We start from the raw sequence: 23876 nt of genomic DNA on the forward strand, positions 1-23876 counted from the left end.
CAGAGTTTGCTCAGATTCATGTTCATTGATGCAGTGATGCTATCTAACCATCTCACAGTGTAGGGCACAGTAGCTAACTGGATATGGGGAGTAGAGGAAGGGGAAGAGTTCATGGTGATGTAGGGATTTTATTGCAGGTGATTAGGAGAGTGACAGTGTCATTGACGCAGATGAGGAGAAAAGGGAAAAGAACATGGATGAAAGGGAAAATGATGACTTCAGCTTGGGACATTTTTAGTTTAAAGTTCCTAATATTCCCACAATAAGGGACATCTGGTTGGTAATCTCTTATTGGCACTAAAGCTCTGGAGACGGCCCAGGCTAGTGCTGGAAGCATGTGTCTCTAGCTGATAGCTGAAATCATGAAACTAAGTCAAGTGCCCAAAGAATATTGCAAGAGAAGGAGTGTATTTTAGGGATAATTTTTAGAAAGCACCTAAATCCAGATGGTATGATGAGAAAGAACAGCCAAAGGAAGAGAGAAACAGGAGGGAATCTGATGATGAAGGCATCTTGGAATCCAAGAGAGAAAACCTTTCGAGAGGATATTGACTAAGTCAGACAGCAGGTCAGGAACTGGGGAAAAAAAAAAAAAAAGACCATGAATTTGGTCCTGAATGACCCTCAAGAGTACAAAGCATTGGGTGGGGCAATCCAAAAGGCAAGTAAATGAGCATGACAGAGCAAAGTCTGGGGCCATGTTGAGCCAAGGACATCTGCCAGTGGTTGGTCCTAATTCCAGTCTAAGAGGATGGTCACCATTAATTTTATCATTGACCAACTTCTGTAAAAAAGTCATACAATGGAGACCTACACTAAGGATGAAGAACATTGGTGCAGTTAGGCAAAGAGCTAATTTAACATTTTCTTTGTAGGATTTTTCCCTAAGCCTGGCTTTTTTAGCAATCATAATCATGAGGTTAATGCCAAACATTGGTTGTTTTATTTTTAAAATGAGGAATTAAGCTTTACTAAGTTTGTCCAAATCCCATAAGCTTCATCTGAAATTAAAGCTAATTTAATTTATAAATAGATTTTCTGTATTGAAAAATAACATCTTTCTTCTGTATATTTCATCCACAGGTAACATAGCTGTTGTCCCAATTATCAAAACCATTGGTTTGGGCCTTGGAATCTTAATCTGGGGATCATTTAATGCCTTAACTGGATGGGCAAGCTCAAGGTAACACAAAACAGGGTATTTTCTTTTTTTTTTTCATTTATTTTTATTAGTTGGAGGCTAATTACTTTACAGTATTGTAGTGGTTTTTGCCATACATTGACATGAATCAGCCATGGATTTACATGTGTTCCCCATCCTGATCCCCCCTCCCATCTCCCTCCCCATCCAAATCAGATTCTCTGCACTCACATTCTGTGTAAGGCAAACACGGATTCCTGCCCTCACAAAGGTCACTTCTTGTAAGACATACATATAACATGTGCTACCTTGAATTATTTGCCTTAATAATTCTAAAGAAGTGATCTAACATGCCAATCAAGATAAATAATTTTCTTTAGAGAATGAAAGAGGGAGAGAGAGAAAGGGCATTGATATTTATTTTCCCTTTCTACGTGTGACAGTTTTGTTTCACCTGTTGTACACATCATCATTCTAATCTTATTTCTACAAATAAATGAGGTAGGTGCTGTCTTAGAAGATAACTGACCCACAAAAGGATGAGTGACTTGTTGAAGGTCACAGAGCTAATGAACCGAGTTCAACCCAGTTCTGATAGTTCTAGAGCCTATATTCTTCCCTGTAGGGTCTGAGCCAGGATAAGCAAATCATTGCCCAGCTTCCACTTTGTAAATAAAATATTGTTGGAACACAGCCAAACACATCCATTTTAGGAGCGTCTACAGCATGCCTGTTTTTACCCCATAAAGGCAGGGGTAAGTAGCTGCCAGAGGCTGTCTAATCCTCAAAGCCTAAAATATCTACCCTCTGGCCCTTTATGGGAAAGTTAGCCAACCCCTCAGCTCTAGAGTTGAGCTGTCACATGGGGTTGCCACAAAACATGTGGCTGTGTATATTTAAATTAATTAAACTGTGATAAAATTAAGCACTCAGTTCCTCAGTGGTACTGGCCACATGTCAAGTGCTCCATCACTGTATCTGGTTAGAAGCTGCCCTGTGCAACCATGGGACAGCCATGGAACATTCGAGAAGTCCTGTTGGACTGCACCACCCTCTGTCAGCATTAAGATGAACATTCCAGTTGAGTTTGGGATGATAAATAGAAGGAGGATTTTATTCTAACCTTACTTTTCCAGATCCTCTTCCTACTCAAAGCACTACAGCAACCTCAGTTATAATGAAGCAAACTAACTTCCAAGACATTCTTTCCTGTCTTTTCTCCACCCCCACTCTGCCTTTTACAAGTGCTGTTTCCTTCTTGCCTCCATTTTTCTCACCCTTGGATGGTTCACAGTGATTATTGGTAATGGTCACTGCAAGAACAAGGCATTAAAAACAGAATTTAAAGTGATGCCAAAGAGTAGAGATCTTTAACCAAATAGTCACTGAAGTTTATTTCAATTACTATACAAAATTGCAGTCAACTTATCAGCATTCAGTTAGCCACTTAACCTATTTTTTCTTCTTTATTTCTTAGTCTTAAAGTGAAAAGGAGTTTTCTTTTAGACAAGTACTTTTACATATACTGACTCATTTAATCTTCATAAGAAACCTGTATATTAGGTATAGGTATAATTATCCCCATTTTAAATGTGAGAAATTGAGACACAATAAAGGTAGTTAACTTATCCAAGTCACAGTTAGTAAATGATGGATCTAGGGTTTGAATCAGGGATCTGACCTTGAGTCCATAGCCTTAAACAGTGTGATGAACACATATTCAAGAATATCTGCTTTTTGACAATTTATTTATTTATTTTACTGGAATATAGTTGTTTCATAATGTCGTGTTAGTTTCTACTTTACAGAAAAGTGCATCAGTTACACATACACATATATCCACTTTTTTTTAGATCATTTTCCCATATAAATCATTATAAAGCATTGAGTAGAGTTCCCTGTGCTATATATACTAGGTTTTCATTAGTTACCTATGTTATACCTAGTAGTTATGTATATGTCAGTCCCAGTCTCCTAATTCATCTCACCCCGCTTCCACCCCTTTGTGTCTGTATGTTTGTTCTTTACACCTGTGTCTCTATTTCTGCTTTGCAGATGAGTTCATCTATATTGTTTCTCTATATTCCACATATGCATTAATATGTGATATTTTATCATAGATTACCTTCTGACTTACCTCACTCCATATGACAAGTCTCTAGGTCCATCCATGTCTCTGCAAACAGCGCAACATCCACTTTGATGTGACTTTCTCCATTTCCAGGTTTGGCTGGTTTGGAATGGATGCGGAAGAAGTGGCAAAACCGCTGCTCAATTATATTGGAGCTGGGCTGTCTGTAGTAAGGTACGTGGCCATTTATGATGATTTAATTTCTCTTTTCAACATCGAGAACCATTTTTAAAGATCCGGATGTGTTTACATTGTTTTACATCCACATCTCATCAATCAGCATGATTTTTTCCTCAGACCCTTCATTTACATTGACAGCCATGTCTTCAGAGGATAGAAAGTGCCAGCTCTGGGGTCCGGAGCCCCAGCTTCACAGTTCGAAAGCTCTGAGACCCCGGGAAACTGTTCAGCTGTTGTCAAGCTCACTTTCCTTATCTGTAATATTCAGAAAGTCCTAAAACATGGCTCATAAATGAGGATCAAATGACAGTTAAAGTATTGAGTTGGCCAAAAAGTTCATTTGAATTTTTCTGTATGCCCTTATGGAAAAACCCGAATGAACTTTTAGGCCAACCCAGTATTTTGCAAACTAGAAAAGCCTATATGAATCAGCATTGTGCTGGCTTCCTGTTGGTCTGAAATAGCTACTGGCTCTCTCTTCTTATTTCTTAGAGACTCTTTGCACTCAGGTTCCACTTTCCTGTGGCCTCACTCCCGTCTCCTAGCCTGCTCAGATAAGCACACTCACCTGTGACATCACACACTCATGTGACTACCTCTCTGGGGATGTCTAGTTATAGTCACTGTATGAACGAGGGTCAAAGTGACTCTGAATCTCTGCACGGCAGCGTTCAGTTCATAAAATCATCGCTGAATTAGGTCACCTTTGATTCACTCCCTTCTCCTCTCTGGACTCCCATCTATATTTCCTGTCAGCACCTCACATAATGGATAACACTGCCTGCGAAGCTTTTAGTACTTTTTTATTCTTCAGGGAAAGAACGCTATATTTCTCTTCCTCCTCTGGTGATGATTTTTCCCCAGTCACATTCAGGAACAATCTCTTTGTCATTGAAATGTTGCCTTCAAGAGTGGTTCCAGGCCAGTCAGAGAGGAAATAACATAGATTATTCTACAATAGCATATTCTTGACATTTTTGGTTAGAGGCAATTTTGTGCATTTTGTACAATTCACATAGCATTCGAGCTTTGAATAGCTCTCTCAAAAACCATTTCTTTACTCCCTAGAATTGGAATGTGGCATGCCTTTATCTTGACTTAATGGTAACTTAAGACCAATTTACCCAGTCCATCAGACATTGTTTTTCTTTTTTTTTTTTTTCCATATTCCTACTTCCTTTAGAAAGTGTACATTCTTTGAAATGACGTTATTCATGATTTACCACTTCCACCTGTGTGACCTTAATTTCTCTAAATCTTGATTTCTTTATCTGGGGATAAAGTGTGGATAATAATTGCACCAGCCTTATATGACATTTTGAGCATTAAATGAAATAAAATATGTTAGGCACGTAGCTAATACTCTATATGTTAGGTAATTTTAATTACACTAGTCATTCTTTTGTTAGTAGCTGTTCCATGCTTAGTCACTCTTTCCTCTTTGGACCTCTGGTGTCCATCCCTGCAGTCAGCTAGTCAGAGTGCCTGGGGAGTCTCCCAGTTTGGCCCGGAGCTTGATCTGAGGCAGGGAGATGCAATGGTCTCTTGCCTGTGGTGCATCCTGGCTCTCTTTTGTTGACCTGAAATAAAGACCACACAGCCAGATGGTCCCCAGCAAAAAAATGGGTTTATTCGGGATCAACAGAGAATTGCCATTCGGGGTCTGCAGCCATGACGAGCCAGCGCCAGTCTCCCATAGCAAGGGGAGGAGAACTCAACAGAGGGGAGAGGAGAAGGAAGCTGGGAAGGCTACAGTAAACAAGGATTGCATGGATTTTCCCTGACTGAGTCCTGGCCCGGAAGGAAGAGGTGCCTTTTTCTTTCTCTTGGCTCTACCATCCTCACAGGGTGTGAGAAATTTCCTTTCCCTCTGTTTAATTAAAGGTTCTGTTTATTAAAATTTTTGATGCTTTCCTAAGAGAAATTTATAAATTAGTTTGTTCTGAGTGGAATTCATGGAAATACCTTGGAGTCTCATGGTCAGTATAAGGAAACTTGGCATGTGGTCATCTCAGTTTAGGATGTTGCTTTTCTTTTTAAAATTGCAGTGATTGCCTTAGTCCTCCTGACCATGATGTTTAACAGGTTGCTTAGGTCATGTCTAGCATTCCGTTTTTCCTACATGATATCTATTATAAGTCACTTTCCACATTCAGGACCACTTCAGGCATCCTAAGCAGCAGAGGATTTAACCCAGGGAATTGTTGGCAGAAGTGTTACAAGGGCCAGAGGATCAAAGGGAGGAAAGTGGTCTCACCAGAAGCCCCAGAGCCCCTGTTCCTGCTGGCGCTGTGGGCACAGACTCCCCCGCCCTGAGCTACCACCGCCTCTGGAGCCCCCACCAAAGCAATATAGCGCCTCCCTACTTTTGCCTTATTTGTGTGTCTCCTGCTGGCAAAGCCAAAATGAAGCACAGTTTGGGAAAACATAGTTTTCAGTCTTCTGGGCTCCATGGTTCAGGATAGAAGTGGGACTGATAGCAAGAAACAAAGTTCAAGACCCTCTCTTAGACATGCTTTAGTGAAGACCCAGGAGTCAGAATTCATAAAAAGACAGATTTCCTTTTCAGTTAAAAGCAGGCTCTGGATTATCCTTGAATCTGTCTCCACTCTTAACTTTGTTAACTTTTTTTCCTTGGAGAATGGTGCTGTGAGGAAACCCAGGTCTTGGACTCTAGCCGTTACCTTTCTTCAGAGCCACGGTCCCTACATGGAACTGTGGACCAGGCTAGTCATCTTGAGGTAGATGCTCTCCGGGCACCTCCTATTCCATTTCAGGTGGGGTTACCTGTGGAAGGGGACCCTGCCAGGTCAGAAACAAGGCCAGGACTGTGCAAACCCTGGGCTGTTGGTTCCTTTCTCTTTGCCTTCAACATTTTCAATCAGAATTACCTTTCTTAGGGCTTCACTGGTGGTCCAGTGGTTAACACTCTGTGCTTCCAATGCAAGGTGCACAGGTTTGATCCCTGGTCAGGGAACTAAGATTCCCACATGATGTATGTCCAAATAAATAAATTAATTTAAAAAGTACCATCTATTTTAAAAAAATAAATACTTTTCTTACTTCAGCCTTCCCTTAAAACTGATTTCTCTTCCTGCGTTTCTTCTCTGCATGGAAGATATTAGTCACAGTCATTCAAATTCAGAAACTCAGGCTTCTTATTTTGTTTCCTTTATAACCCCCCCATCTAATTCTGTAAAATTCTCTTTGAATGTTTCACAAGTTCCTCCCCTCCTTTCCCTTGGCCCCTTTCTATCTACTCACCTGTATACAGTTGTACAAATCTCGCATCTCATTTCCCTAGTTCTGTTCTTTCCCTTGTCAGAATGGCTTGCGTGTATCCGCTCTCAAATTAGGACATCACTCTTCTATTTAAGAACCTCTGAAGGCTCCCCACTGGATTCAGAATAAATCTGTCTCCTTAGTCTGGCATGTCCTCCGTAGTTAGAGATCCAGTGCTTCTTCCTAGCACAGTTTCCCCTGTGTTGTCAACTCATTGACCTGGGATTACTTATCACAGCATACCTGGCACTTCCCTCAGCCTCACAAGCCCTTTCCTCTGCTTCGTTCACCACCCTGAAATTTCAGGTAAGATTTCCCATCTGATGATGTTTTCTTCATTTTCTTCTTCCTAATTTCCTACTGTATTTTGCACTTCCTCTATTGATGTTATACACATCCTCCAGGTCTGTTTTGTATTATTCACACAACTGTCTTTATGCTTAAACCGTGGGATCCTGAAGGACAAAGTCTGCTCTTTGTGCACCATCTCCCCCACCATCACTATCAGACAGTGTTTGACTCAAGAATAAATGCTTGTTGAAATCAGTTGTCAGTGTAAACACACACACATGTGAGTTTTCCAAATAGTAAGATGTGTAGGGTTGCAGATCTAGGGAGATTGGAAAGGTTGAAAATGTAAAGAAGCATCCTTGCCTATAAATATTGATTATTTTTTTCTTTTTTTATTTCCCATGCTTTTGACAAGATTTCTAGACTTTCTCATGGAACTTTGTGTTTGATAAACCATACCAAGTTCTTTGCATCTGTAGCCTAGACCATGTGATCTATTTACCTTTATGTTCATATTAATATATTGACATATATGATGCATCTCGTTACCTTGCCCTGACTTAGTGCCACATCCTCTCTTGACCTAACTTAGCTGGGATTCTTCTTTCTGACTTAGCCATTTTGTGTCTAGTCACACAGGCTCAGATGACTGACTCAGTCTTGACTCCTTTCATATGCTCAGCACCCTTCTCTTCCATCCAGCTTATAGTTAAGGTTCTCAACTGAATAACATAGTTTGAGCTTTTATCATGTGCCAAAAAGTACCTTGAGAATTTTGTGAACATTTTTTTGAATTGTTTTTAATTGTCAAAGATTATAATTGTACACTATTGAGAAGTATAGACCAAAACATAATTATTGGAGGACAGTTGCTCATCATAGCTCTGTAAAGTGGGTCTCTCCCCATTTTTTAGATGAAAACAGTTGAAGGTCAGAGAGGTTAACTGATTTGTTGAAAAGTCATAGAGGTGTTTGAAGAAGCGTTCAAGGACTTTTCTCTGGATCCTTCAAGTATTTTTTTTTTTGTAATGTTAGCTCATATCTTTATTAACCAATGTACAATTACTTGTCTTCTGGTTTGTTGAAACAATAGATCAGACAACATTTACCATAATAATGTCTGTCGAAATGACTGGCCATAAAAACTCCAGCACCAGATTCATCTGAGGGACACTCCCAGCGAAGGCGACTGATTTTGCCATTCTCATCCAGCTTATGTTATTTCAGGACAGCCATCTTAACCTTCTTTCTCTTATGCTTGTTCTTCTTGGGCATGGTGTGAGACTTCTTCTTCCTTTTCTTAGCGCCAGCACGAAGTCTCAACACAAGATGAAGAGTGGACTCCTTTTGAATGTTGTAGTCAGACAAAGTACATCCATCTATCTTCCAGTTGCTTGCCAGCAAAGATCAGTCTTTGCTGGTCAGGAGGAATTCCTTCCTTATCCTGGATCTTGGCCTTTACATTTTCTATGCTATCCAAGGGCTTGACCTCGAGAGTGATGGTCTTCCCCGTCAGAGTCGTCACGAAAATCTGCACCTTGGCGGCGGTTCCTCCGCAGATGGCAGATCCGAAGCTCCATCAAGTATTTCTAACATGTCATTCTCTGCTGTTATTAGAAAACAGACTGGTCTATACAAAGTAGAAAGTTTTCATGGTAATTTTGAGGAGAAAATGCAAAGGTAGTGCCTAATATTAGCTTTGTGAATGAACGTATAAATGAGCACACACAGTTTACATATTTAACAATTAAGATAGACACATATAATCAGATTTTATGCATTCAGTTAAACTGAGTACAATTCATTCAAGTACTTTGAGGACCCTGAAAGAGATAGAAAATGTGGTTGCTATTCAATTTTCTATTGAATTGGAACATCTTTAGAGAAAAAAGATTGCATGGGAAATGGTCTGGATTGTGTGATGATGGTTCTCAGTGTTGCAGGAATTCAGAAAAGAGGAGGATTTGGGGAGGATTGGCCTGGGGAGAGCTCCCCTCTCACAGTCAGTAGTCACCTCTTCTGTCGTTTGGATAAGAGGTGAGAATATGGTATGCTCAGCTAAGGAGGCCTGGCAAGCAAGACATGAAGCTTGGAGCAGGGACTGGTCAGAGAGAGAAGGCCACGGGGGAGTTATGTTCAGGAAGGTTGGGTGTGGCATGAAGTGAGAGCAATGCAAGGAGGACTTCCCAGGCGGTTCATTGGTTAAGAATCTGCTTGCGCCAGTGCAAGGGACACGATTCCATCTCTGGTCTGGGAAGATCCTACATGCCACAGGGCAAATAAGCCTGTGCGCCACAACTACTGAAGCCCACGTAGCTAGAGCCTGTGCTCTGAACAAGAGAAGCCACCACGATGAGACACCCACGCAGCACAACTAGCAAGAGTATCTCTCACTAGCCACAACTAGAGAAAGCCCACACACAACAGAGGCCCAGCACAGCCAAAGATAAATAAATACATTCTTAAAAATTCAAAAGGAAACTTAGATCTCCTATGGGATGGAGTATGGAGCCAGTTAAGTGTATAAAGCAGACAAGAGACTGAAGTAAGGAAGCCACTAGACATATTTAATTTTTATGCAAAGGATAGCATATCTGGGTGCTCTGTCTGCACCCAGCTATCTATACTATTTCAGTATCTTGTGTGCTTTGAAAACTTCTTATATTGCTTTCACTTTTGAGCCATGCAAATGTTTTAAAAAAAAGAAATATCAAAAGGATACTAGAGTTGTAACTTTCCTTCAGTTAATTAAATACTTTAGTACATTTTAACATTTCTGCATAGCTTAAAAGTCAAGCTCAGTGAGGTATTTATTACAAAGATGCTGGACATGAATAGTTAGTAAATTAGGAGAGAGAGGTTCAAGGGCAAAAAAAAAAAAAAAACCATTCGGCTTACATGTGTGTTTTTATCTCTTAAAATACAGTCTGAAGGTCTTTCCATATCAGAATATCGAGGGTATCCTCATTCCTTTTTTATGGCTGTGTTGTATTCCATCACATGCCCATGAAGATCAGCTCACCTGAGTGTGGCTGTCCCTGTGTTATAGGGCCTGGAGCAGGATTGGTTAGGGCAGGACTGGACACACCTGTTCCCTTGGCACGTGGCCCCAGAGTCTCCTCCATGGGGGTCACACAGTCTGCACTCATATCAATGGTGCTTTCCTCCTCCAGGTTTTCAAGCATGTTAAACTTTTGGGGTTTTGTCAATAGAATAGGCGAGAAATATATTTCAATGTAGTTTTCATTTGTATTTTTCTTACCATGCGATTCCATGACTAAGCAGGATTAAAAAGAAGGAAATTAAGGTTGAGGAGAGACATCAAAGAGAATGTCAGTGCTGGAGAAATGGCAGGATCCCTGCAAAGGCAGTTTGGAATTAATACCATTAGGTCTTCATTTTAGCTCTGTTTTCCCTTAAAATTCAGGCATCTTAATGTGAACCAGGGTTATGATAAATGTCACTAAAATTTATTTTCTTTACAGTGCTTTCATATTTTTGTTCATCAAAAGTGAAATACCAAATAACACATATTCTGTGGACACCACACCACTGATATCAGAGCATGTGAGTACAGAATGAGAACCAACTTGATCTGAAACATGAAATTAGAATAAAAGGAAATTGCATGGATTTGAACTCAGATGAGAGGCTGGTAGGGTATGTTGTTAAATCAAGGATATCTGAAATATCTTAGCATATTTATCCTGGGTAGGTTTATGTAGCAGTTAGTCCATATTTCCACAGTAAAATTTCTCAACAAGCACAGAGGTCTAGTTATTTTTATTAATGGTAGATCCCTAGTAGGAGAGGTTCGTACAAGCCCGTATTTTGGAATAACTTAAGGTTGTTGCAGTACAGGAATTCTAAATACTACAGAGGAGTATGAAAAGTACTTAGAAAGAAGGAGGGAGGAGGTTTTAATAACCCCAGGGAGGGTAGCAGGGAACCGATCAGAGGAAGTTCATGAAAAGGTAAATCAGGTCATATGAATGTAGGAATTAGACTTGGTTTTCTTCTCATTTTTCTGCCATATCTCCTCCACTCAAAGGTGAAGATGGTAACTAGGTAAGGAATCTCTATTTTGACCTTAAAGAAGCTAAGTGAGTCTGAACATAGCAAACTAGATTAAGCAGGGACAACCTTTACAAGACAGCCCACACCACACCAGTACCAGCGGCTCCATGTTACAGAAGCGATTTCAGGGCAAACCCTTGTGGCCATGAGCACAGACTCCCGTCCTCCTATGTCACGTATCTTGTCCACCTGCCAGGGTCCAGTGGTAGCAAGCTGGCCTCAATCCTGCATCCCACCCTCACTGTGTGCCCCCCCTGGAAGGCACAGCCTCTACTCCTTCAGTTCAGTTCAGTCGCTCAGTCGTGTCCGACTTTTTGCGACCCCCATGAACTGCAGCACGCCAGGCCTCCCTGTCCATCACCAACTCCCGGAGTCCACCCAAACCCATGTCCATTCAGTCGGTGATGCCATCCAAACAACTCATCCTCTGTCGTCCCCTTCTCCTCCTGCCCTCAATCTTTCCCAGCATCAGGGTCTTTTCAAATGAGTCAGCTCTTTGCATCAGGTGGCCAAAGTATTGGAGTTTCAGCTTCAACATCAGTCTTTCCAATGAACACCCAGGACTGATCTCCTTGAGGATGGACTGGTTGGATCTCCTTGCAGTCCAAGGGACTCTCAAGAGTCTTCTCCAACACCACAGTTCAAAAGCATCAATTCTTCAGCACTCAGCTTTCTTCACAGTCCAACTCTCACATCCATACATAACCACTGGAAAAACCATAGCCTTGACTAGACGGACCTTTGTTGGCAAAGTAATGTCTCTGCTTTTTAATATGCTGTCTAGGTTGGTCATAACTTTCCTTCCAAGGAGTAAGCGTCTTTTAATTTCATGGCTACAATCACCATCTGCAGTGATTTTGGAGCCCAGAAAAATAAAATCAGCCACTGTTTCCCCATCTATTTCCCATGAAGTGATGGGACTGGATGCCATGATCCCTACTCCTTACTTCAAAATTTATCTTTCTTCCCCCTTTTATCTTTCCCATATCAAAACTCTTCTCAACTAAGGTGACAGAAACCTTAGTTAAATTGACACTAAGTATGTTGGTTACTCAGCTGTTCTGACTCTTTGTGACCACATGGACTGTAGCCCACCAGGCTCTTCTGCCCATGGGATTCTCCAGGCAAGAATACTGGAATGGGTTGCCATTTCCTTCTTCAGGGGATCTTCCCAACCCAGGGATCGAACCTGTGTCTTCTGCATTACAGGCAGATACTTTACCATCTGAGTCACCAGGGGAGTCAAGCTAAATAATAAGTAGCTTAGGGGTAAGAGGAAAGAGATGTATTCATCCACAGGCATCTCTAATGAGGGAACTCTTCAGAGAGGATAGAGAAGTGAGATGGGGAGGTGTCTGGTGTCCTTGCCTACTTTAGTGTTCCAGATACCTCCTAACCAACCTGCCTTTAAACAATGGAGGAGGAGGAGGAAATAAATGCAACTTGGGGAAAGCTACATAGGAGTCTAATTGCCTTAGAGTTTTCCATCAAGTTGGCAGTAAGTAAGCCAATTAAGATTAAAGATGCATAAACAGTGTTGATTATGATGCAGTCATACATCCGGAGGTCCTCGTGAGGGAAGAAAGCATCGTTGTCAAAAGAAAGCTTGACCTAGCACATAACAAAGAATTCAGTTCTAATTTCTCATCTCTTACTATTAGGAGTATAGCATCAAGGAAACCTCAGCTAAGAGACAAAGATGATTACTTTGATAGAAATATTATGAACTTGGACAAAATTTTTCCTAAGTTAGAATATGAGCTAATCTTGAAACAAGGCTGGAAATGTTTAAGCAACCAATTTAGTTTTAAAAAGTCTGGATAAAAATATGCCTGTTGATCTTAAGTACTCCATAGTAGAAGAGTCTTAAATTCTAATTTCTTGGCAGATTATTAAAGTTTGCAAATAAAATGCAAGCACTAATAACTTTTGTTAGTTTTGATAAGTGTATCAAAGTAGCCATTTATTAAACTGTGAAAAACATTTTAAAAGAGACCAGACCATTCTGAGTAAAAGAGAAACAGAATCGGAAACATGTGAGTCTAATTATGCCCACAGAATCAGAGTGCAGGGTGACATGGTTTTATTTTATTTTAAAGTGTATTTGAGACAGAAGAGAAAAACACTGAAAATCTTGTCACCAGTGTGGCTATTAATTGAGTGTTGTTTTTCTTTTGTTTTTTTTTGCCAATGTTTTCACTAGGTGATTAACAAAACTCAAGATCCTGATCCTGACTGTTCCTGGGTGGATAAACTTTCCACAGCACAAAGCCGCTTAGTGTAAGAAGAGGTTCTGTTAACTCTGTTTCATATATGGTTACAGCAAGGATAAGCAGAATGGAGTTGTATCCATTTGAGCTCAAGATGAAAATGGGAACACAAGCTTTGACTTCTTAACTTCATGGTAGAGAGACTTTCTGGTCCCTTGCTGAATTTTACAGCACAGTGGGCCTTGGTCTCAGTGCTTCAAGGAATTCCTAAGCCCCTGCCGTGTTTCTAGTTAATAAGTCGCTCACAGAAGCAATCTCATTTTGCAGGACTTGCATGCCTAAAGTAAAAGGAAAGATTAAAAAATAAATAAATAAAACAAAATAAAGGAAAAGTACAGGCCACAGAGTGTAACAACCACTACACTCCCAGCAATCACTGTTGACTTAGGCAAGCCACACCTCTAGCCAGGATGACCACTGTGCCCTTGGAATCCCTCCACTCGTGTATCAGAGAGTTTTATAATCCCAAGGTATTTATTGTCAAATATGGTAGAATATTTTGTGTCCGTGTAGGTCCTTGTCCCCACCCCTGCACTCTCTCTATAAAGACTGAGACACTTAGGCTCAACAATAGCTCCTATATTTAGGGGTTTGGGGGACTAGCAAAGAAATATGAGAATGATATGTTTTATGTATGAACCCTTATATGTTTATATAAGAAATATGAATACATAATAGTATGTAGCTTGCGTTTTTCAGTTGAGGGCTGTTTTAGACTTCATGTGGTGACAGTTTAAGAACAGAAAGCATGTCCTCTCGTTAGTATATACACTGTCTTCACAGTGGAAAAAGGCAGTGCAGGGCACATAATAGATGCCCAAAAAATATTGGAATCAATTAAATGAATGAAAGAATGAACTAACCCATGGGCTTTGGAAGAAAGAAATATGTTATTTTTGTTTTGAAATAACATAGATCTCTCCAACAAAATGTTTTTCACAAAGCATCACCTTCATTAAGAGAATATTTGGTAAGCACTCTTCTAGTTGTCTCATTGGACAGCCTAGTCCATTAGTCTGGTCTGTGTTTGGGGCCCTCCTCCAGGATTCGTGGTCTTTACCACGATGTAGAGGTTTCCATCAAGAACAGAGCTCATTGGTCGTGTGAGTACCTACAGTCTCATATTCCTCAAAGCACCACTAAAATAGACTTTAAGCATTTATTTTTAAGCTTAGAAAGGAATGGTTTTTGCCTAAAACTCTTTCCTGTTTCATGCCATTCTCCTTTATGTTAAGCTCAAGGGACTGTTCTAAAATATTAATCATCTCCCACCAAAATCAATGAAGACTGTTGCTTCATGCAGATATAGCCCAAGTATGAAGGCCCAACATGACTCTACTGCTTAAGGCAAAACATTTTATTTTTACAAAAGTAATGTTTTATCTGAAATATTCAAATTATTTTATTAAGGAATTTCCTGGCAGTCCATTGGTTAAGACTTGGTGCTTTTGCTGCTGTGGACCCAGGTTCAATCCCTGGTCTGGGGAACTAAGATCCTACAAGTCACGCAGGATGGTCCAACTCTTTGGGACCCCATGGACTGCAACCCTCCAGGCTCCTCTGTCCATGGGATTTCCCTGGCAAGAATAGTGGAGTGGGTTTGCCATTTCCTACTACAGGAGATCTTCCTGACTCGGGGATCGAACCCGAGTCTCCTGCATTGCAGGCGGATTCTTTACCACCGAGCCACCAGTGAAGCCCTAATTTAGTTAGAGAGCCATGCTTTTTCATGTCACTTGTAGACTATGATGGCAATGTTCTCACCTATGTAATGACAATTTATAATAATAATCCTTTACAGTGTCTGTAAATCATGTCCTTCCACCATTAGATAGTGAAGGGCTGAGGCTGTGTCCCAACAAGGTATCTGGATGCTGCAGGCCATTTCTGGGACTTTTGCTTATCACCCCAATTGAGATAAAAGGGTAATTGCTACATGATGCCTTGTGATTTACATTTTGAAGCATGCTTTAGGTATGATTCCATTTGTGTGTTTGGCAGAAATATTGCTTTGGGCCAAGATGAATAGGAATGTATTTGTTTTTTAAGGGGCTGCAGTCTCGCAGTGATATCTGGAATTCTCTATGGATCTACATTTGTGCCCATCATTTACATCAAGGACCACAGCAAGAGAAATGATAGTATATATGCAGGGGCAAGCCAGAATGGTGAGAGGAAAAAGTCATTTTACTTCATACGTAAACTCAATACCTGTGTTTCTACTTAAGACTATAAAAAGAAATGGACTGTGGTAGATATTGGTACATAGATTGGTTGATGGGGATATAACAAAAAATCAAGTTAAGAATAAAAAAAGGAAATTTTATCTGAGCGAAACTGAGCATTGTAACCCGGGGAACCGACTCTCTGAAGCTCTGAGAACAGTTCCACCTGTTAAAAGTTGAAGGCACTTTTGAGACAAAAGATGTACATCAAAATGACATACTGACATTTCACATAAAGTTCACCAAGGATACATAGTCTAGGGAAGCATAGTACAAAGTGAACAGCCAGTCACCACGACCCCCTGCAGAGCTGGGGAAGAATGTTATTCTTTTAAGAAGTTATTAATACATCACTAGCATGAGAAGAAAGAAAGAAATTGATCTTTATGGTCAAGCAAGCACCCTCATCTTTGAGAAGCTCCGATTAAAGTAAAAGGCAGGTGCATACCTTGTGTTAGGGAGAAAGCCCAGACAGACACAGAGAGAATTTTGTGCTTAAGCTTTCTCATCTCGTCTTAAAGTATAAATTTCCTTTCATCAGATTTGATCTTACTTTGTCATTGTAAGTGGTGAATTGGAAGGGCCCTGGAAACTAAAAGAAAGGACTATTTCAATATTTTCATATGATCTTCAACATACGAATGGAATTGATTTTAGTCAAGGTTCATTTCAGCTACTTGGATCTTAACATATGGTTTCTGGCTTTGCTGCAAGATTTGGAGATTATTTTCCAGTCTGATGATCTCTGGGAAAATGTGTGTTCTTCTCCTCTTTAAAAAAGAAACTGAAGTGTAGCATACAGTGCTTTCAAATCAAGTAAAGGTCAAAATATAGCCCGCTTAGGATATTATTTTTCAAGCACAAAATAGTACATTGAAAGACCCAATGTAATGCTTGCAAATTGTCTCAGTTTCTAGTGATAGAATTCATCTCTCAGATGTCACCTCCGCACTGTGTGCAACAGCCTTCTACAGGCTCAGAAGGAGAGGAGAGGGTCTAGTTCAGGATCCTGTGATTATATTGAAATGTGGCTCACATCTATGATGATAAAAGAAGGAGATCATGGTTAAGTTAGTTCTACCTCAGTGGCACAGAAAATGAATGTCATCTGTATTCAAATAAGGGAGAAGTTTGGAGGGCAAGTCATGAGGGGAAGATGGATGGAAAAACTGGGATCTAGACTCTAAATGAATGGATTGACTTTGAATAGATACCATGGTTTGTTTTTTCCCTTTTATGTTCGGCCCCGCAAACAGTTCCCAAAGAACTTTTATTACCTTCTGTGCTTTTTAAGATTTTATGCAAATATTTTTTGTATTTTTATTCTTTTGTTTTAAAGGATAAAAACTAATAAAAATAGAATCACTTAGGAAAAATTAAGAGGGAAGGGAAAATGAATGAACGAGTAAAGTGTAACCGTGAACGAGTCTTAAAAACTGCACCACACTTGTACACTTGCTAGCGATGAGTCATAAATTTGGCTCTAAGATTCTTATAGCCACAAAGGAAATCAGATCAGTCCCAGAATTCAGCAAACACAAGATGAAAACAACTGATTGTTCAGAAGCACAGTTGTTCTTGGTCCTGGAGCATAATGAACAATGTCCTTAGTAATCTCTTCACATTAATAGTACAATCAGGTCTAAGGGATCTTTTTATGACAACTCAAATGTAGTCTGATAGAAACACACTTTATTTCGATTCACTCAAAACTAATTCAAGGGGGCATAGTTTTTATTTCATTTATTTAATGATCACATAAATAGTACATGCTGTGTCCTGGGCACTCTTCTAATTACAGTAATAACTTGATTGACCCTCATAGCAGCTTTACTGTTTGGGTGCCATTATTATCCTGGTTTTACAATAAGATGAGACAGACATATAAGTTAGTTTACCGAAGTCTCCATGTTAGCAAATAGTGGATTCAGGAGTCTCACCAGGTGGTCTGTGTTTCTGACCGCTAGATTAAGCTGCCTTTTGTGATGGTCTTGAGACAGACGTGTTGTGGTATGACTCAGAAGTAGGATGTAAGACTTTAGAAGAATAGACAAGCCCTTTGACTTTCAAGCTCTCCTCTCTAAGCATGGCTGCTCATCCTCTAGATTTAGTTGAGAGAAACACTGGGCCCAAAGTGACCTTCCTGGCCAAGAACCTGCTACACCCATCTCTATGGAAAAGGACCATCTGCTTTAGTCAGTGGAGTTGGGTTTCTCAGAATTTGGGCCACCATCTGTGTATTAACTTTCCCATGTAATTAGTTTTATAATAAATAATTAAATCCTCTGGAATAACTTCCTGAATATCCTTCTGTATAGCTGCAACCTGGACACTGGTTTCCAGATTGATCAATACAACCTATAAAATCAGCACTGCCAAATTTTTTTACATACTACCCCCCAAATACTGTCTACTTGGAGATTTGCTACAGTTTCTATAGCCAAAAGTAATATTAAGTCTGAGTACCTGTTCTTAAAAAATGAGATATTAATGTTATATTCACATAATCTTATTTAGCTTTCCAAGACAATATAAAAGCCAGCCTTTTAGATTTGATTATAGTATCTAACTTCTTAATATTTTAAATATGTTAATTAAAATTCTATATAAATATCATGTAGAAAAATAGTATGAATTTAATGCTTATTATATTATACATTATAAATATAATTTCTACTTTATAAATATAATATAAACATTATAAAATAATGTTTTATATAAGACACTATAAAATATATGAATGCTTCCCCTTTACAGTTAAGGTTAATTTTGGTGAGCTTGTTTTATTCTTAGAACTCTAAATATATTTCAAATGACTAAAATGATATGCTTGAGATTTTTATAATCTGTACTTCCAGATTTAGACTATGTTTTTGCACACTTCAGCGGCATCTTCCTCACAAGTACAGTCTACTTTCTGGCCTACTGTGTAGCCATGAAAAATAATCCTAAACTCCATCCTGAAGCAGTCTTGCCAGGTAAGAATCTTTACTACAGAAAATCTTCCTACTCTTTGGAAGCACCATTCCCTATTAATTTAGCTTAAATACTCGTCTTCTGGAAATGAAGCCATTCTGTGTGTGTGTGTGTGTGTGTGTGTGTGTGTGTGTGTGTGTCTGTGTACGTGTGTTCCTTCCCTCAATTGATCTGGCTCAGTTCACCACCAAATATGGAGGATTTAAAAACTATAAAACTGGATTTGAAATGCCAAGTTATTAATACTAAACCAGAACAGGACCAGTGAATCTGAGATTGTTTCCTCTGCTGATATACCTTGTGTGATGAGCATGAGACTTTATAGTAGATCTTCTTCACTAAGGGTACACATTAAAAGTCAGCGTGTTGGGCCTCTTTTATTCTTAAAGGTATCCACAAATACAAATTTCCAGTCACTTGGGAAAATAAGCATTTTCTCCAAAACTTTAGGAGAAATTATTTTAGAGTTTAAAAAAGGTATGTCAAATGAACATGCTATTGGGTTTAATTAGTTAGGCATTGTTGGTTATATATATATACACACACACACACACACACACACACATATATATGATGAAGAATTAAAATTTCTCACATATTTAGGTGTTTACTATAATTCAATGTGGAATATAGATCCACAAGGAAAATTTTTTAAAGAACAAAATAAAGCACATGCCAGAGATTCACTTTGAGTGCCTGATTCATTTAAGCCAGAGTGTGCCACTACACCATTATACCATTTTATAGTACAGAATGTTTACTGTAATTCAGACATTATAGTAATGGTATAACATGTACTAGTAGATGTAAAAATGGTAGAATGCTTAATGAATGTCTAGCTAAAATATCCTGAAAATTTTAGCTAGTATCCTTATTCAAATTCCAGATTTTTTTTCCCTTTAGCTAAGCATCATTCTGAATTCACATATTTTTATATTGTCCCTAGGGAAAACAAGCATTTTTTTTTCCCAAAAAAGTTAGGAGAAATTATTTCAGAGTATAAAAATGTTATGTCAAATATACATGCTTTTGAATTTAATATATTAGGCATTGATGGTAATGTATGTGTATATATATCAAACATGGATCTCCTGCATTTCAGGCAGATTCTTTACCATCTAAGCCACCAGGGAAGCCCATATATGCTCATATCTGTATGTATATACAGACATACATATAATGAGAAATTATATATAAAAAGAATTATAAATAATATATAAATTATAAAAGATTATATATACTTATATATATATCAAACCCAGGTCTCTTGCATTGCAGGCAGATTCTTTACCATCTGAGCCACCAGGGAAGCCCATATAAGCCCATATATATGTGTGTGTGTGTATATATACACACACCCACACATATACAATGATAAATTATATATAAGAATTATAAATATATAAATTATAAAAATAAAGTTATATATAATTCAATTTAAATATGTATTGTGTATTAAAAGATTAAAATTAATATATTTTAATTTAATTATAATTATAAAAATAAATTATAATAAATTATAATTTCTCACTTAAGAGTTTACTCTAATTCAATATGGAATATAGATCCACAAGTAAAACATTTTTAAAGAACAAAACAAATCATGTATCAGAGATTCACTTTTGAGTGCTTGATTCATTTAAGCCAAGAATTGCCACTACTCCACTATACAGTTTTAGAAAAATGGTAGAATATTTACTGAATGTCTAGCTAAAGTATCCTGAACATTTTAAGCTGGTATTTTTATTCAGATTCCAAGTTTTTTTCCCCCCTTATTTAAGCATCATTCTGAATTTCATATATTTTTACGTGCATGGCTTTAGAGTACAAGGTGTTTTCAGAAAATGTTCAGACCCAGTACCTTCCCTGGGTCCTGCTCCACTACCCAATCTTTACTACACCTATTACTTTGGGTACTTGATTTAATGTCAATAAGGTAAAAGGTGATCCTTATATCCAGTGCAGTCACAAAAAGATAAATGATTTGGTTTCCAAAATGGTCATAGACATGACTCAAAAACCCATGTTGGCTGGCAGTGTTGATAGGAGTGTGTGATATTTTCACTTTAGTGGTCCCGCTCCACCTGGAGTGTGGACTTTTCTGGAAAGGTATGTTGTTGGCAAACGTGTGCTGTCTGTGTGTTTCAGGGTTCCTGTCTGGGGTCCTCTGGGCGATCGCCACCTGCTGTTGGTTCATAGCGAACCACTCTCTCAGTGCGGTGGTCAGTTTCCCAATCATCACGGCCGTAAGTAGCTGTCTTGCATTTCCAAATTTTTGTTTTCCAAATGTAAATCACACTTTTCTGAAGCTTTCTTAGTGAATCACTGAAGTCTGTCATGGAGTTTGATTTTTCAGGAGTACAGTCAGTGTAACAGATTCATGTGAATAAACTGACACCTCTAATCACGTGTCCTTGATTGCTAAGGGAATGTTTCTAACTTCATTTTAAGGAGTTTGTTCATCTTTGATACCTTTGCAGTTTTATTTGGTCATTTTGCCTAATTTCATTTGGGATACATTGTAATTTGCTATTAATAGCAATGTGTGTGCTCAGTTGCTCAGTTGTGTCAGACTCTGCAACCCCATGGACTATAGCCCACCAGGCTCCTCTGTCCATGGGATTTTCCCAGCAAGAATACTGGAGTGGTTTGCATTAACTCCTCCAAGGGATCTTCTCAACCCAGGGACCAAACACACCTCTCCTGTGTCTCATGCATTGGCAGGCAGATTCTTTACCACTGAGTCATCTGGGAATCTGATAACAATATTTATCTCTATGTAATAGTTTATAGATATAAAAATTGTGTATATTGTCACACTTGAATCTCATGGCATCCTTGTGAGATAGAGAGTACCTTAGCCCCTCTTCATAGGGTATGTCAGTGTTTTAAAGAAGGTTTTCAGAAAATACTGAAGCAAAGTATTGTCTCTTGATGGTGCCATTTATCATGCATTTATAATGTAATTTGCTTTGTGTGATATTTTTGAGTGCCAGACATGTAGCACATAGTCAGGTAACAGAAAAACAAAAATGTTTCTTTTGATATAGACAGGACAAGTATTGATAGGATTGTCCTCGATTTGAAGATGAAAAAATTGAGACAGTAGCTAAGAGCCGGAGAAGGCAATGGCTACCCCCTCCAGTCCTCTTGCCTGGAAAATCCCATGGACGGAGGAGCCGGGTAGGCTGCAGTCCATGGGGTCGCGAAGAGTCGGACACGACTGAGCGATTTCACTTTCGCTTTTCCTCTCATGCATTGGAGAAGGAAATGGCAACCCACTCCAGTGTTCTTGCCTGGAGAATCCCAGGGACGGGGGAGCCTGGTGGGCTGCCGTCTATGGGGTCACACAGAGTCAGACACGACTAAAGCGACTTAGCAGCAGCAGCAGCAGCTAAGAGCATCATCTGAAGGGACACAGCCACATGAACACCTCAAGGCTTCTCAGGATAGAGTCTCCTGTACGCAGGGCTGCTTTCTGCCTTCAGTATAAAATCCAGTGTGGAATGTTTCAGTTTCCTTATGCTGCCAGGACTGACATGCAAACACACGAATTAATTGCTCTGATTTCTACCCTTGGTATCTTAGATTGTTCAGTTGTTTACCTGCCTCCCCTGCTGCCTAAATCATCATCATAAATAAAATTTGCCCGAAACATTTTAGCCACACACCTGTGCAAGCATACAAAATTGAATTTTTAAAATACATTGTCTAGTCTAAAATGCAACTGCATAAAAATTTGAAACATCCTTCAATTTTAATAGGAATCTGGGTTTCAAATAGCATATTTTTGACAGTTCTACTGTGTTCATAACATAGTTAGCTTTAGTGTACAACTAAATTCAAATAATAAAGGTTTGGGGTTTTTTTTTTAACTTAAGGGACTCACATTTTGACATTCTTAATCTGTACTGAGGGAAAATGTTATCAAAACAGAGCAAATTACAAGGAATAATTTAAGTCCTCATCATTGGAGTGGTAAAAACCCAAATTTTTCCCCAAAAAGTGTTTGTTTTTCATTTTTTCAAAGATAGGTAGTGCTAGAATTGACCATATAACTGGAAAAATGTAATGGGCGATGGGCTATAAAACATATCAGTGAAATACTTAAAACTAAATGAAATTAAGCAAATTTAAACTAAATTTGTAGAGCAAAGTATACAATATGATAATGCACCTCGATTAGGGATGCAAATGCTACGTGACTGTCATATCCCACCATATAAGGAGGGATGACACATTGAAACAGGTAAGTCATTAATCACAGCAAACTTAAACTTGGTCATATGACAGTGATTTTGCCAATCAAGCTGTACTCTTGAACAAATGTGGATTCTTCAAAATGAGTTTGAGGCAATTTTATGTAAAACACACATACAATTAAATCACGCAAGGCAAAGAGAAATACAAACACAAATAGAAAATCAAAAGTTTGAGGGAAATGAGAGAGTAAGCAAACAGCACAGACGGTAAACAGTCATGTGATTAAACATTTTTTTTTTTAAACATTGTTTTGCTTTGTGCTTGCAGAAGCAGGTGAGACAGTGAGATAGTTCATTCTTTTTAACTGGTAACATTATTTCCTCGGAAAAGACTAATTATTTTCTAACACTAATTTTTTTTTTTTTTGGTTCTTTTAAAAATACTGAATTCTTAATAGAGTTTATCCTGTGGGTCCTTATACAGGAGACGTGGAACAATAATAAATAATATTCTTCACAAACATTTTATAGTACACAGATATGATTTTCCTACCATTGTTTCTTGTATTAAATTACAGTGAAGACTTAGGGCAAGACATGACTGCCAAAGGCAGTGGAAATAAATTGCTGAGGCAGGTGGGTGTGGGTGGAGGGCCAAGGGGAGTGGTCTCTGTAGCGTCCGGAGACCAACCTATCAGAAGGATGACTATTGACCACTGTGACAGAAGCAGGCATCTCACCCCCCTGGTGTGGCTTCCACTGGTGCCTGAGGATTGTCTCCTGGGAGGGACAGGTATCTCTGGGAGATGAGGGCCTAGGTCTTTACTGCTACTGGGCTCTAGCTTGGTTGGTTTCATTGTCATTATTCAGTTTGAAGATGGCCTTATCCACATGCAGAAAAAGTTCAGCCATACCCTCTGGGATCTTACTTTTCTTCTTTATTTTCCTCATAGAGCTAGATTTGCTTTAAGTTTAACTTTTTTGATGGAAAATTTCAACCAGGCCCACCACCCAGCTTTAAGAAGTATGGATTTGGTTCATCTTGTTTCATCAAGAGTACATTTTTCAAATCCCAGCAGCACATTTTTCCTCCCAAGAACA

General features: G+C 39.0%; 1 protein-coding gene and 1 pseudogene across 3 annotated transcripts in view; one reads left to right on the top strand and one right to left on the bottom strand.

Moving 5' to 3' along the window:
• The window catches only part of TMEM144 (transmembrane protein 144), a 46219-nt gene that overhangs the window by 13306 nt on the left and 9037 nt on the right, over window positions 1-23876 (top strand). For all 3 annotated transcript variants that reach the window (XM_061142254.1, XM_061142255.1, XM_061142253.1), the window contains 7 exons: window positions 1084-1183; window positions 3366-3446; window positions 10511-10592; window positions 13306-13382; window positions 15422-15540; window positions 18456-18575; window positions 20722-20819. In XM_061142254.1, coding sequence (XP_060998237.1) covers window positions 1084-1183; window positions 3366-3446; window positions 10511-10592; window positions 13306-13382; window positions 15422-15540; window positions 18456-18575; window positions 20722-20819 — 677 coding nt within the window. The remainder of the gene's footprint in view (window positions 1-1083; window positions 1184-3365; window positions 3447-10510; window positions 10593-13305; window positions 13383-15421; window positions 15541-18455; window positions 18576-20721; window positions 20820-23876) is intronic.
• LOC133057934 (ubiquitin-ribosomal protein eS31 fusion protein-like) lies at window positions 8088-10210 on the bottom strand (annotated as a pseudogene).

This window comes from Dama dama, chromosome 5 (genome assembly GCF_033118175.1).
Source record: "Dama dama isolate Ldn47 chromosome 5, ASM3311817v1, whole genome shotgun sequence".
In the NCBI taxonomy this organism is placed as follows: domain Eukaryota; kingdom Metazoa; phylum Chordata; class Mammalia; order Artiodactyla; family Cervidae; genus Dama; species Dama dama.